This window comes from Strigops habroptila, chromosome 11, assembly GCF_004027225.2.
Source record: "Strigops habroptila isolate Jane chromosome 11, bStrHab1.2.pri, whole genome shotgun sequence".
NCBI lineage: Eukaryota > Metazoa > Chordata > Aves > Psittaciformes > Psittacidae > Strigops > Strigops habroptila.
Window position 1 is genome coordinate 12,500,023 of NC_046360.1, and position 14,235 is coordinate 12,514,257.

Genomic DNA, 14,235 nt, shown 5'->3' on the forward strand with positions numbered 1-14,235 from the left:
ACACAGGAGACCTCCACGTGCCAGATCACACAAAGTAGAGGAAGAGCAGCAGTAGATTATTGTCATCATGATAAAAATGACAACATACTTGTTTGGCTTTATGCAATAGAAACATCTCAACACCAGCATTTATAGATGCACTACTGGAGCCCTCAGTCCCTTGCTATTAGAGGGCTCTCTACGCACTACAGAGGGTTTCTGCCCCCATAATTTAGGGCTGTACTTTCTGTTCATAATTCACGCAATATTTTTTACCTTGAAGCATATTACAAGTCGTTTGTGAGGTCTTAAGTAGAGAGCAAACTTCTCCTGCCTTGTAGCACATTACACTCCCCTGAGAGCACTGCACAGGTTACACAGAAACCCATTCATTCATAGGGACCATTTTCCATCTCCTCACAACATCCCCAGTTTTTACTTACTTGTGCTTAAATGTGCTCCCACCAGCAGCATCAGCACTGAACTTACAGTATCACTGAGAGCTACCAATACAAAACCTCCACAGCAAAACCCAAGCATAGTCTTCTCTCTTCCTTTAATCCCTGTGGTGGGAGGGCTCATCCAGGTGGAAATGATGCTGGTGAGAAGCCTTGGAGAGTGTCTCCAGCTGCTGCTGCCTAACTCAGAGCAGCTGCAGACCGCACAAGTCTTTCAATGGCAATGAAAGACCAATGGCAATGAAATGCCCAACATGTATTGCCCAGGCATTCCCAGGAGAGGGGCTTCCAGGGTGCTCAAATGAGCATCATCACTCCACCATCAGCCCTTCTGACTGACAGCAGGAGCTGGTGCATCTAAATGCCTTTATTTATCTCATGGAAGAACCATGGCAGACACTTGCTGACTTTTAACTGTACTTTACAGTAGCTGAATCATAGAATCATAGAATGGTTTGGTTTGGAAAGGACCTTAAGATCATCCAGTTCCAAACCCTCTGCCATAAGCAGGGACACCTCACCCTAGACCATGTCACCCAAGGCTCTGTCCAACCTGGCCTTGAACGCTGCCAGGGATGGAGCATTTGCCACTTCTTTGGGCATCCTCCCACATGCAGGGTAAAGCCTGCAAAACCCACAGCAAAGCTCAGTCAGACCCATCTGCTGAGGCTGTAGGATTTGTTTCATCCAACCAAAGGAAGTAGAAGACATCGGAGCTGCCGAGTGTGATGGGTTCCAAGTGAAACATGACAGTATTCCGCTCGGAAACGGCTGCAGGTTGACAAATTTCCTTTGAAATTTCAAAAGAGTAAAATCTCCTAAACATAAACAAAATATTTCTACTTTTTGAGGGTGGGAATTTATTCAAGACACTTTCTGAACATTTTCCATTCACTTCAAACATTTACAATTTTATTACTCAAAAAAATGCAGCAAAAGTATTCACTTTTCCAGAGAGAACTCAAAAAACAAGGTTTTTTTTGTCTGGTGACGAGTTCTAGACCCACCTCCAGACAACTAATTTCTTTTCTCTGTCTCATTTTCGTACCCACTAAGCTTTCCAACTTTATTATATAGCCTAAAATCCAATGAAGAGGAAAAAACAGGGTGAAGAGAGTAATGGGGGGACTCAGAATCCCTTGAGAGTCTCATATAATCACAGGACTCCAGGAAGTGGAAACTTTAAGGGGGGGGGAAGGTTAAAGAAAAACCCCCAAAACACTTTTGCAAATCACATGAGACCCATCATAAAATTGCCGGAGTTGGCAGCACCATAAAATCTATGATACTGTGGGCTGGATTTATGAGCAAGAATCCTGAGGCTTTGGGATATTTTATTCCCTCAACCCTGAGGGCATGAAGGCAGTTTTAGGGATGGAGCATAGCCTCGAGCAGCACTGAGCAGGCGACGGGTGACTTTGCCCCTCTTGAGCATCCTTGTCTCTAGGACAAAAAACACCAATGCAAGTCTGATCCCAGCAGGTACCACAGTGGGGTAAAGCCACCTCCCAAAAAGACCCAGTATCTTTGCTGTTGAAACTTGAAGTGTGGAGGTGAGCTGATAGGGACAAAGAGCTCTCTGTGGGTCTGCTCAGGGCATCTGCAGCCTCCTCAGGTACAAGCCATGGTAATTCAGGGAGTATTTTAGCCCAGGAAGGCAGCTGAGAAAACAGCGTTGTGACCACAGCCTGGGAATTGGCGTTCACTCTTGAAGAGATTTTTTTAGCAGAGGTTGGGTTTCTTTCTCTCCTTCTGCTCCTGAAGGAACTGCACAGCCTGTGCTTATTTATTTCAGTTCATCTATAAAACCCTGTTTTTCTTCTGCCTGGGGATGTTTCATGGCTACTTTCCACCCGAGCAGCAAGCTTGCTCCAAGACTCCTCACCAAATGGGAAAGGTTTGAGGTACAGAGGTCCCCTGCCCATGAGGAGAATGGGTTACTGTTGCCTTCACCTGCCACACCAGCCCTCCTCCTCCACTGGCTTTGCAGCATTCCCTTTGGAGCCCAGTTCCTTTCTCACCCAGGGACCTGGTTCACTTCCCAGCAAGTTCAGCTCTCCTGGACACTTCCACTATCCCTGTCCCCAGGCCCACAATAGAGTACCCCTGGTCCAGGCTGTTCTCAACACCCTCAGTGGTGCCTGTGGGAAGCCACCAGGCAATGCTGAGGATTGGTTTATGGCTCCTGGGACTTGGAGGCAAGAAGGGGCCATGCTCCATTCCCTTTACCATGCTTAGATGGTCTTCCTCAAGTTTCAAGACCTCTTATGGATGAATTTAGCTCTGAATAGGGTGAATTTTGCAACCACTTTTGTCCAGTTCTTTCAATGACAGTAGCTCCTATCTATTTTTCCCTATTTTTTTTTATCATCATCATTATCATACTGTGCTAAGGAATAAGTCAGTAAGAATAGAAATGAAGGAAATCACTTCTTTGTAGCATAAAATCACAACCAAAGGGAGAGAACACCCTTGTTGACAGCTGCCAGTATTGTTTTGGACCAGCTGGGAAGAAATACAAGCTGTTTCTCAAGGCTCAACATAGACCAGGCACATTCACATCTAGGCTGGGAGTCACTATGGGCCTTTGAACAAGTCACTTTTTCTTTCATGTCCTATCTGATTCCTCACAGTCCTGCTCATCCAATTGGAAGAGTAGGCTATGCTCATACGGTACAACTGGGCTTCATCAAGGCTAAAGACCAGGAATGCCATATTGAAGCAGTAGCCAGCAAGAAACTCTTCAAGGAGAAGGCTATATAGCATCTTCCTATCCGCCTTTGCCTTCATCCCAGATTTTGCTAATGTGACAGGTCCATCCTCCTGCCACTGATGGCTTCCTTGCTCCTCATGCCATCATGGCTCCATGAGGCTGGTCTTGGGGTTCTACCTGGCTTTTCAGCAGCCAAAACCCAGCCATCAGAGCCCACCAGGGCATCGCAGGCTCCACCAAAGAGCCTCAGCATTTCCCTGAGGAGACAAGAGAATAATGTGAGGAAATTAGTCAAGTTGAAATCTTGAGGCCTTCCAAAGCTTGAACAGTGATTTAACATGTGAGTTTAATTTCCTGAATACCCTTTGAGATGCATGGCACACATTTCTGGTAAGACATCTTCCAGAGTAACCACTGGCCATTTAATTATATGTAAATGACCATATAGTGATAAGATAATTACATGATCAGCAGTGGGATAACAGGGTCAGGGAAGTACATGCAACTGACAGCTCAATACAGCGTAATTTTTTATTCCTGAACTCCAAATGCAATTCACTCACTCATTCCTCTTGGCCAACTGCATATTCGGGATGCACAGCATGTGATTTACTGAGCAATGCAACACTTGAGTAATTCTCTGGGGGTGGCTTTATGAAGACAAACAGCTTGGGGTACAACTTGAGGTCCTAGACATGCCCGCAGAAGGGTTGCATGATGTCTACGTCTCCTTCTGCTGGCAAACGTAGCCGATACCCAGAGCGAGCTCCCAGGGTAACACAGCATCATATTTGACTGTGTCTAACCCAACATTTATTAAACCCAGTTGTTGCAAGCAGAAGACAGTAAAATCAGAGACAGCTGAAGGATGAAAGCTGTGTTGTAGACAGCGCTGGGATATTCCCAGCAGACACCATGTCCCAGGTCCTGCCTGCCATGGGACAGCAAGGTGGGAGCATCACCTTAGGAGGGACTTTATCACCCTACTCACTTTCTGTCCCTTTGCAAGGTGTCTCTAGATCTCTGGTGCACAGGAGGCCACCAAGGCTGCTGACCACACATTGCAGTGCTGCTGCCACAGCCAGATGAGCTGCTGCTGGTAGGACAGGCTGGGGACACCTCCTCAGTTCATTCTCACCCTCCACTTCTTACAGTGGCCATGGCTCACAAAGGAGACCTTTCTGCTGGATGTAATCTCTTTATTTCTCTGGAGATGATTTTCCCATCTTGTTTCCAATCCATGTAGCATCAAGCATGCTCCTCTCCTTTGCTGAGGCTGGGACACAGCCTTACACCTCACCTGGGCCAGACATCCCCCACCAACCCCTGCATGGGAATGGGAGGCAGCTCAACATCCACAAGGGCTTCCTGGTGCCACCCCAGCACCCACCTGGATTCCTATGGTTGCTTCTAAGTCTGCCTTGATGGAAAAGCGACCCCAAGGAGAGCATATCCCTTGGGGATGAATCGGGTGGGAAGGACCTGAGGAACCCAGACAGCTCTGTAGTGGACAAACACACAGCCCTAGACACAGCAAGCTCAAGTTCAGCCCATCACTGCTGGACAGTTGGGATGCTGCACCTCCTGTGGTACATCATAAATAGGTAAGAAATCAAATGTATGGGTATCAAGCAGAAAGAACTAAAAAAAACCCACCCCAAAACAAAGAGAAACTAAAAATAGGTGGGCAGGTCCCTTGCTGTTGAGTGTGTTCGGTATTTATTAGACACAAATTGGCACACGAGAGTATGAAAGCACAGCTAGGTAGGGACCATTGCTTTCTCCTTAGTTACATGGCTTTGGATACCCGTCTACAATCCCTCCCCTGCACATAGCAGCGTTCCCACACATTCCCACCCTCATTCTCAGTTGCTGACACATGGATATACCTCTTTTGTTCATTAGAATTACTTTTAATTAAAAATATATGTAAATTATATAGAGTGTGCACAGCTTAGAGGGAAAAAAAAAAAAAGAAAAGAAAGCAAACTTCCATTTCAATCAGAACTGTAACCCCTTTGAATCAGTTGCTTCGCTGGCTTTGTGACAGGCTGAGTTCTTTGAGCTCCCATGTATAAATAAATAGCACCAGGAAATTTTACACCTGAAACACTCTGCAGTAGACATTTTTACTTACACACATTTGCTGTTGCTTCTCTTCTTGCCTCCCCCCACTCCCAGCATTTCATGACCATTTTCTGCTCCTTTTTAAACACATTTACTGAATAACTCACTTAACATACCCAGACCAGTATCACTTTTTCTATGAGAGGAAGGAAAAGGACACGCCATAAAATGAAAGTCCAGGATTGAAAACAAGCATCATCAGCATTTTCATGAGCAAACTTCTTCCCTTCGCTGCTTGCATCCTCTCCCTCCCCTTTCCCATCACTGCAGCTGGCTCAGAGCCTCGCTTTCCACATGCTGGTAAAACCCAGAAGGAGACAAGCTGTGGATGTTTCTGCATCAGAGACAGCTCATGGACCAGGAAAGACCAGGAGATGGGAAGGAAGGAAAGAGGAGTGAGAGCATTACACGCAAGTGGGAAAGGAGATGAGTTTACGGGGCTGGTTCCTGCAGAGATGTGTTTGAGGCATTCATAAGGAAACACAGCAACCCACAGGGAGGGATTCCACTTGTGGTACAACGCCTGGGCGAGGTAGGTACCTGCTTTGCTTATTTGTGGGTTAATAATACATTTTCCTGTTGAAAAGTAACAACAATAATACTGATTTTAAAAAATTGAAAAAGAATAAAGAAACACCACTCCAAAATCCACCCTTGGTTACAAAGGGATGGTGTCTTTTTTCCTTTTTTTTGAGAAAATTGAAAGAAAAAAATATATATATTATTATTTATTATATAACATTGTCAACATCAACACCACAAAATAAAAGTAACATCCTAGTTGTTTTCGTTCAAGCATTCTGACCGTGTTGAGAAAGGCAGCAGGAGTTTGGTGTCCCTTGGAGAACAAAAAGAGCAGGAGGGCAGGGAAGGGGACAAGGGCACAGGGCTGGTGGTGGCAGCAACACAAACTGGGTGGGGATGGTGGTAGGGGGAATGTGTGCCAACCTGTTGGGTTTTCTCTTAAACCAAAAGAAAAAGGGATGGAGGGAGGGGGGGGTAAGTCACACCAAAATGGCTATTTCATCTGTGGCTTCAATCAGCGTCCGTCCCTCTTGAGTGCTATCGGTGAACATTCAGTTAAAGGAGTTTTGCAAAATACTCTTGTTTTTATTATCAACAGGGTATTTTTATTTTTTTTTTCCTTTTCCCATTTTCCTTTTCTTGTTTGCTTTTTTTCCATGGTTAATGCTCTTGCACTTTCCTGACCTCCTTGTTAGCTGTTCTCGCTCCACTCTGGCACCATTCCCACGCCGTGGACCGAGTGGTATTGGTGGGGAGAAAGGGTTCGAGGCACGCCGTGGGAATACAAGAACTCTGCGGGCTGTAAGCTGCTGGGGGGGGACTGGATGCCAGTTTGAGGTCCACACTGCCGCACGATGGGTTGGTGAGAAACAGAGGTTTGGTGCTGAAACATGCTATGGGTATCTCCTATTTGGGGGGAGGTATGGTTGGCCACACTGCTGAGCCGGGGCATCAGTGGCCCCGAGGTGAAGTGGGCAGAGAAATGTTGGTAGGGTAACCTGTCCATTGGCTGCATGGCAGACACTGTGCAACTGCTGTAGGATGGCACGCTCGGCCACGTGTTACAGCTGATGTCCTCCAAGCTGGGCACGGGGTCCGTGGGGGGAGCAGAGCTGGCATACATACATGCTTGGCGCTGGGCTGATTCAGTCCTGTATGAAGTGTTCAGTCCCTGCTGCTGGGGGTAACTGGACCTGTAGAAAGGATCCTCATCTGCTGGAGAAGTTTCCATGTAGGGCTTCTTGTAGGGATGCTCAGTGGTGGAACATTCCTCATCTGTTGGGAGAGAAAATCTCCTGGTAGCAAACAACAATACTATGCCCTCGACTGAACCTCCCTCTCCACAGTCCTCATTTTACCAAGGACACAGCCTGCACAGAGCTGATCCAGACACTTCTTTCAGTTATGGCAGTGTAAATCTAGATTCCTTCATTGGAATTCATCTGAATCAATCCAGCTGAAATCAAATCCTGCACTGCTGGAGTGGGAAAGGGATTAACTAGGAGCTCTGGGAGGAAAATTAAGGCAGTAAGATACTGGAGGGATCCTGAGGCTTATCTTGCTTGATGACACCCCATTATACACCTCCAAGCTCTTAATCTCCCTTCTGCTGCAGCAGTTTGTCCAGAGGTGTAACATCTGCCTGTGGATACAATGCACCTAACCAAGGTCCCCACTCCCAACTGAGAGGCTCAGAGCTGATGCTGCTAACTAAAAGCCTTTGCAGTGATATATTTTCACAATAAATGAGACAGGAATGAAGATCACAATAAAAAATCACCCCAGGAGAGCATCAGCGATGGCACAGTTGAGACAATCAGATTTGGAGTTGTACGGCCCCAGTCTTTAGCTGTGCCAAGGAGAGCTGGGCACATAAATCCCATGCAGGGAGCCAAGCGTAACAGCAAAGAAAAGTAAATTTCACAGCTAGAAACAACAAGGCACAGCTTGCCGAGGCCTTTGTTTCCTGCAGCATCCTGGGCCAACAGAGGAAAGGAGATAAACAATTTAGGTGAAATCTCTAGGGTGGAGCAAACTGAATAAATGAATATGCCCTTATTTATTCATTCACAGGGTCATCAAATGAAATCCAGCTTTGCCGGAATGAATGGCAAAGTTCCCAAGGACAAGTACTTCACCAAGAGATTTTAAGGACAGTGAAGCAGAGGGGAGCTTCTTCCGACCCAGATTAACTTTGCTGCTGCTTCAAGGACAAGATTTCTGGTGCAGGCAGAAAAACATCCCACTTCACTTAGAGCCCTCTTCGCTGCACCCTTTCAAGAGGGGGGAAACTGAAAGAAAACCACATGAAACGGCCCTTTCCACATTTTCTCAACCAACATGTTTTGAGCTGCAATTTTTTTCCACCCTGAAAATACAAAGGGACAAAAAAATCCCAAAACCAGCTCCACAAAAAGGACTGAAAGCATCTGCTCCCCAAGAAGCACTTGCAAAACCACAGGTACACGGGTGTTGCTGCTGGGCTGCTCCAAGACGAGTACCCATGTCTCTCCTTCAGGAGGTGTAGATGGGCAGTGCGGCACCTCTTGTTTCTTGTTGACATGCTTATTGCTAGATACAGCCATGTGCTTTCTCCTGGAAGCTGAACCCACTCTGCTTTTAAAATAACCCATTATTCCCTCTCAGGTGTCTGCCAAGCCCAGCTGGAGCAACTGCTGCTCTTAGTCTTCTTGGCCCGACCACCCCAGAAAACATCAGGTAACGAGATACACGCCATGGGGACCTTCTCCTTGGTGTCCTTTGACTTTGTAATAGCCCGTAAATTGAGCTGGAAAAGCACAGTCCCATTTCATGCTTTCTTCCTGACAACAGCAAAACCTGGATCCTTAGTCCCAGCAACACAGAGCCCTGATAATCAAGTTATCTCCCTCCTCTGCCATCACTTAAATTGGGACAGAAAGTAGAATGGGATAAGTGAGCAATGCAACAGTATCTTTAAAACAGCTGGAACAGCAAGCAGATAGATGCAAAAGTGTATCACCCTCCTTCATCCTGATCAGAGTCATTTTGTATAGGAGAGATGGAGAGGATGTTGTCCCCTGAAAGACCAAAGCTGGAAGCACAGGTCTAAGCTCGCTCCCAAACACAGGTCTATCACAGGAGGTACATCTGGAAGAATAGCCTGAGCCCAAGCTTTTACAGACAGCCTCAAAGTTTTGGATCCCTGTCCCACCACTGAGTAATAAGAACACTAGGGTGGAAAAACAATGTCTTGTAAAATGAAGCATTGTTCTGCTAATAAAGTTTTCAGCATTAAACCGCATTACTCCGCTGGCATCAGACATCATTGGCTTGGGGTTTGACTGTTTATTTTATTTCATTTTTTCTAAATATACAACACAAACCAGTCAAACTCTGTTTTTCAGTTGTGTAAAACTCTGCCGGACTTACAATCTCAGGTTGCTGATTTTTCCATTTAGCCCAGACATCCCACTGCTGGCCTCAGCCCAGCCAGTCAGAGCCACAACATTATGGATCCGCTTCCAGGATTCATTGCAGGTGAAGGGAGAAAAACAAAAACAACCAGAATTGCAGTGGAAACCCTGTAGGTACCCTCTCTTCTTCCATAAGTTGTTGTGATGGCTCTGCTGGCCTCTCTACAGCCAGCTCCATTGATGTCATATCAGGAAAGAGCATCATCACTCCAGGTTGTAATATGTGTAAGGACACTGTAGCCATCTCCAAAGTGACAGAGTCACTAATGAAAGATTACAGTCTATCCTAACAGCTTCTGCCTGCCCTCTGGTCCCTATTTCTAATGATTTTCCCAACTACATAACATCAGAGTGCTGGATAAGGAGGAGAACAGTCCACCTCCATCATCATATGGGGTGATACAGACCAGAGATGCTCAACTGGGGCCAGCAGATGAATTTACACTGGTCCAAGCTCTCTGAAACTACAAAGTCTGATCTGACGTTGTCCCACCAGACATTGGGTGACATTGTCACCTCCTTGCAGAGGAAACCAGAGCCAGCACAGAGCAGGCAAAGTGCCTCTATGTGGTGTATGGAACAGATCTGAGAGTGGAAAGGAGACATATTCAAGGAAGAGGATGGCAAAAGGAGAACAAGTCAAAGAGAGCTCTCACACAATGCTGAAGGCTGCTGTTTAAATTCATCCCCACCTGCTCTGGAGCTTGGACAGTCTGTCCCAAGGCCATAACCCTCCCCCTGCAGATCCTCTCACCTCTTCAGCATCAGTGTGAGCAGGACATAGGAGATAACTGGCCTGTTCTGGGTTTGGTTCTTGATGTTGGTTCCCTGATAGCCCTTCATTATCCTTTTCCTGTTGCCACTGAGCCCTCAGAGGTGCTGGGCGCTTCCGAGGGATGATGACCATCCTGGGGGATGCTGGCCATCCTCCCCTTTTGTTGCTATTCTTGGAAGCCAAGGATGGCGACCAGCTCTTGTGACCAGTCCCCTGATACTGCGCAAGCCTCAAAAAGCAAAAGGTTCTGCCAAGCAGGAGAAGCTGCCAGGAGTTGGGAGAAGCTGCTCCGAAGTGGATCCAAGGAAAACGGAGCCTGCAGAATGGGGTGGAAACTGGCGCTCGCACAAGGAATTTGATGATCTATCTAATGAAGGAGCTTGAGCGAGAGGATAAGCAGTTCCAAGATTTCCGGTATTTACTACTTCCAGCTGGGTTGTAAATACTACACAAATGGCTTTTTAAATGGAATTTTCCCAATTTCATCCAAAAAGAAATGCAAACATGTAAAATCTCGGGACTAGAGGGTGCGCTGGGCCCACCTCTTCCTCTGGTGTAAGTCAAGAGAGCTCTCTTTCCAATTCATGACAATCAGCTCCCTGGGACAGAAGACAATGGAGAATGTGACGCAACTGGTTTAGTTTTCAAAGTTCACCCACACTTCCAGGGCATGACAGTAGGTTCATCCTGACTTTGTGAGGGAGACACAATGGGTGATTATGATTAACACTGCTGGTTTATCCCGCCTGGTTTCTAGTATGAATCTAACATGAGCCTGAATAGCCAATACCAGTGCACAAGACTGACAAGGGCTGTCAAAGACGGCATGAAAAAGACAGATTCAATCTAAATTAACATCGCTAGAGGGCAAATGAGACTTACATCATAGGACATGAAACCTAAGACACCCTGGTTATTTCAGCAATCACACAGTTTGTGATATGGTTACATTGCACTGCAGGGGAGCACAACAGAAAGGGTTGTGGGCTAGAGACAATTCAACACCAAAAGCTGGAACCTCTTCCAGAGAGGCAGTGAGTTGCCAGCACTGCCTGCAGAGGCACAGGAGACACCTCCTGATGGGAGAATGGGATGCTTATATGAAGCCATCGAAACTACAGTGCCACAAGCGACGTGGCTGCACAGCAAGAGCTGAGTGCACACCAGCCCCCAGGTATGTCAGCACCATGAGGCAGGCTCTTCTTCACCCTTGGTGTGCCAGCAGCCACCTTGGTCTGGGTTCCACTGCATCTACCAAAGCAGCAAACACCTCTGGATACAGCATAGCTCAAGCCTTGGCCAACTCATTGCATCTCCTAACATCCTAACATGCAGGATGAGCAGCATGTCCTCCAGAAAGAGACCCCATACCTGACTTTCGTTCTACAGATTCTTTGAGTGAAGGAAAAGCTGGGTTGGATGAGGGAGAAATCAGTTCAGTCAACAAAGAGGTCTATCCACCCTGACAGTGTCTGTCGCTGAGGAGAAGGGGGAAAGGCGTTGCTGCATCTCCACCAACCTCACCAGAGCAGGAAGGAGATGAAAGATACATTCTTCCCCATGGTCATGTCCAAGCTAGGTGGCTGAAGGATACGGTCCTCACTGGTTGGAGCTGGTGGGTTCTGCCACGTCCCTCTTCTCCCTCAAGAAGAGTGCCAACGTGACAACTTTTATAACCTCCCCAGGGAGAGGCTGATCCAGTTGCCTCCTGTTCAGCATCACAAGCATCCCAGAAGTCTGCCAAGTGGTTGCGATTGTGTAAGGCTGGGAGGGAGCAGAGGTTTGGAGGGATGGCTTTTTACTTCACAGGAAATCTGAGGGAGCGGATAACACAAGGGAAAACAAGCCCCAATGCCCTAATTGGGACGTGGGGCTAAAATGAAAGACAGAAAAGCAAGCTGCCTGCTGGTAAGTCCTTTTGGGCTTCTCCAAGCACAACAATGAGAGAGGGAGAGGTGGAGAACAACTAGAAAAAAGGCTAAGCTCTAACTGGTCTTTGTTGCAGCCTAAAAATCCACATCAAGAACTGAGACCACTCCTTGGTAGGATACAGGATTGGAGTTAATCTGTCCTCTCAAGACCAGCAACTTTGTGAAATGCCATGAGAAATCTCAGTGTGGAGCTGGGATACAATGCAGGATGATTCTTGCCTTGATGACTGACATTCCTCAGAATCCAGCATGTTCAGAAGGTGCCTGGAGCAGCTATCCCATTGCACCATGCTGGGGTTATTCCCAATGCTGCAACTGCACACTCCCACCTGGGCACCAGGAATTGCCAGATTCAGAGCTCTGGGATGTGTCCTTCCTTCCTTCCTCACCCAGAAGAGCATCACCTCCCTGGAACAGAGGAGCCTTCAGAGATAACATCCCCTCGCAGCCCTGCTGCTCTCCCCTAATGTAACCCCATATCAGATCTCCAGAGTGAATCCATCTTCACTTGACAGCTAAGAACAACACTGTCAATCACAGAGCTAAATCTGTCTTAGGTCACCAAGGAAGTAGAAGTTGAAAAAGGTGCCTTCAAGTTGCTTGAATACAGACCTATTCTTAACTGAGCCCAAACCAAGACTTGACCTCCTCATTAAAAAGGATACAGAGAAACATCATGAGATGTCAAAGCTGGAAGGAGCTGTATCTGAGACACTATCTTGGAAATGGTATTTGCTACAGCAGATACAGACACCAGCTGGTCTCAAACCCAGCTGAATTGCCCTCTGCCCTTGTGAGCACTTCTCCATCCCTACAGCCTTGCAAAAAGGAAATAAGCCATTTGAGATAAATCCTAAACTGACTGAAGAGGAGTCAATGTTTGGGGACTTGATGATCCAATGCAAGCAATAGAGCTTCCAGTCCAGAAAACGGATAGAGGTGCGTTAGGAGTGAACATGCTCTTGCTTTCATGTTTTCTTAGATGGTGATGCTTGTTGAAAGTTATGCAGAAAAGTAGGAAAGCAGGAGAGCTGTGAGGGAAAACTTGATATTACACTTAGGAAGGGGAGGCTGGAAAAGGAAGAAAAAGAGGAATATTATAGGTAAGGTTATTTTCCCCAAGTTCAACAAAGACCCTTGCTCAGTGCTAGAAGAAAGTGCCACGCTCAGTCTGAGTTTGAGAGGAAATGTTGGATCACGTTCTGATTTATCTGCACAGAATTTCTCATCTCTAGTGACTTCTCTTTTTTTCTCCTTTTCTAATTAATTTCACTTTGCAAAGAGCTGCTTGGCAGCTTATGTTGGCTCTCTGTTTCCCATTAACTTTGTGTTTCTTTTCTTTAAGCCCGGGTGGCTGTTTTCGATTTACTAGATGCATGGGGAGAGGGGGAAAAAGGCACAGGGAGGAAAGCAGAGACTCAGGCTCCTGAGACATCCAGCATCACGGAAGAAGCCAGTGGTATCAGACAGGACACTGCTTCTCTTTGATTAAAGCATTTGGCGGCTTTGATAAAAAGCCCTTAACTGCTTGTGCCACTCAAGCCATCGGCGAGATAATGAGAGGCCATCGGCCGTACAGACAAGGACTCCCTTTGCCAGTTCTCCTGCACTTTTGCAAGGGCCATGCAGGCCAAAAGGGGCCGGGGAGCTTCTTACAGGGCAGATAGTCGTCTCTTCTGTGACAATAAGAGGAAGTGAGATAATTGAGGGATTGAGGGAAACCACCCATGGAGACACCACTTAGCGGGAATCCCAAAACTGGAAGGAAACCTCTGTTGATTCCTTATCACCTTACAATGTGGAGGGGAATGATGAATTGCTCTGTGGTGTAGGGACATGCAGCAGTCGGAGATTGTCCAAAGGGTTTGTTGCCATTTGGGCCAGCTTGTTTTGGTTAGGTTTTGCAGAGGGGAAGAGGAGCGGGGAAAACTCAGCTCCCAGGGCAAAGGAGCACCAAGGATGGATCACAGGCTGAGGGACACCAAGGGTGAATGGGACCGGCCTTTCCATCACCAACAATGGGGCTTTGCAGCAACCCAATTGTGTCAGAGCACCTCAGCAAGGGCTACACACCCCACCTCTGACTTTAAGGGATACTCTGGGAAGCCACTGCAGCTCCTTCTTCCCCACCAAACAGCCAGCTCATGTCTAGCATCACCATTTCCAACCACAGCTTTGCTATACTCCATAGGAGCACGTGGGTCGCCTGGTCAGCTGGAGTGGTCAGAAAATGAGGCCTCCATTCATCACTGTTTGGCTCAGTCTCAGGAAA

At 46.9% G+C, this 14,235-nt stretch overlaps 1 protein-coding gene across 3 annotated transcripts in view; it reads right to left on the bottom strand.

Annotated features, from left to right (window-relative positions):
• Nucleotides 1–6,046: 6,046 nt before the first annotated feature.
• Nucleotides 6,047–14,235, bottom strand: part of TBX5 (T-box transcription factor 5) — a 38,784-nt gene continuing 30,595 nt past the window's right edge. For 2 of the 3 annotated variants that reach the window (XM_030501284.1, XM_030501285.1), the window contains one exon: nt 6,047–7,077. In XM_030501284.1, coding sequence (XP_030357144.1) covers nt 6,494–7,077 — 584 coding nt within the window. In that variant the 3' untranslated portion in view covers nt 6,047–6,493. The remainder of the gene's footprint in view (nt 7,078–14,235) is intronic. The other variant, XM_032920205.1, reaches the window with a different exon arrangement.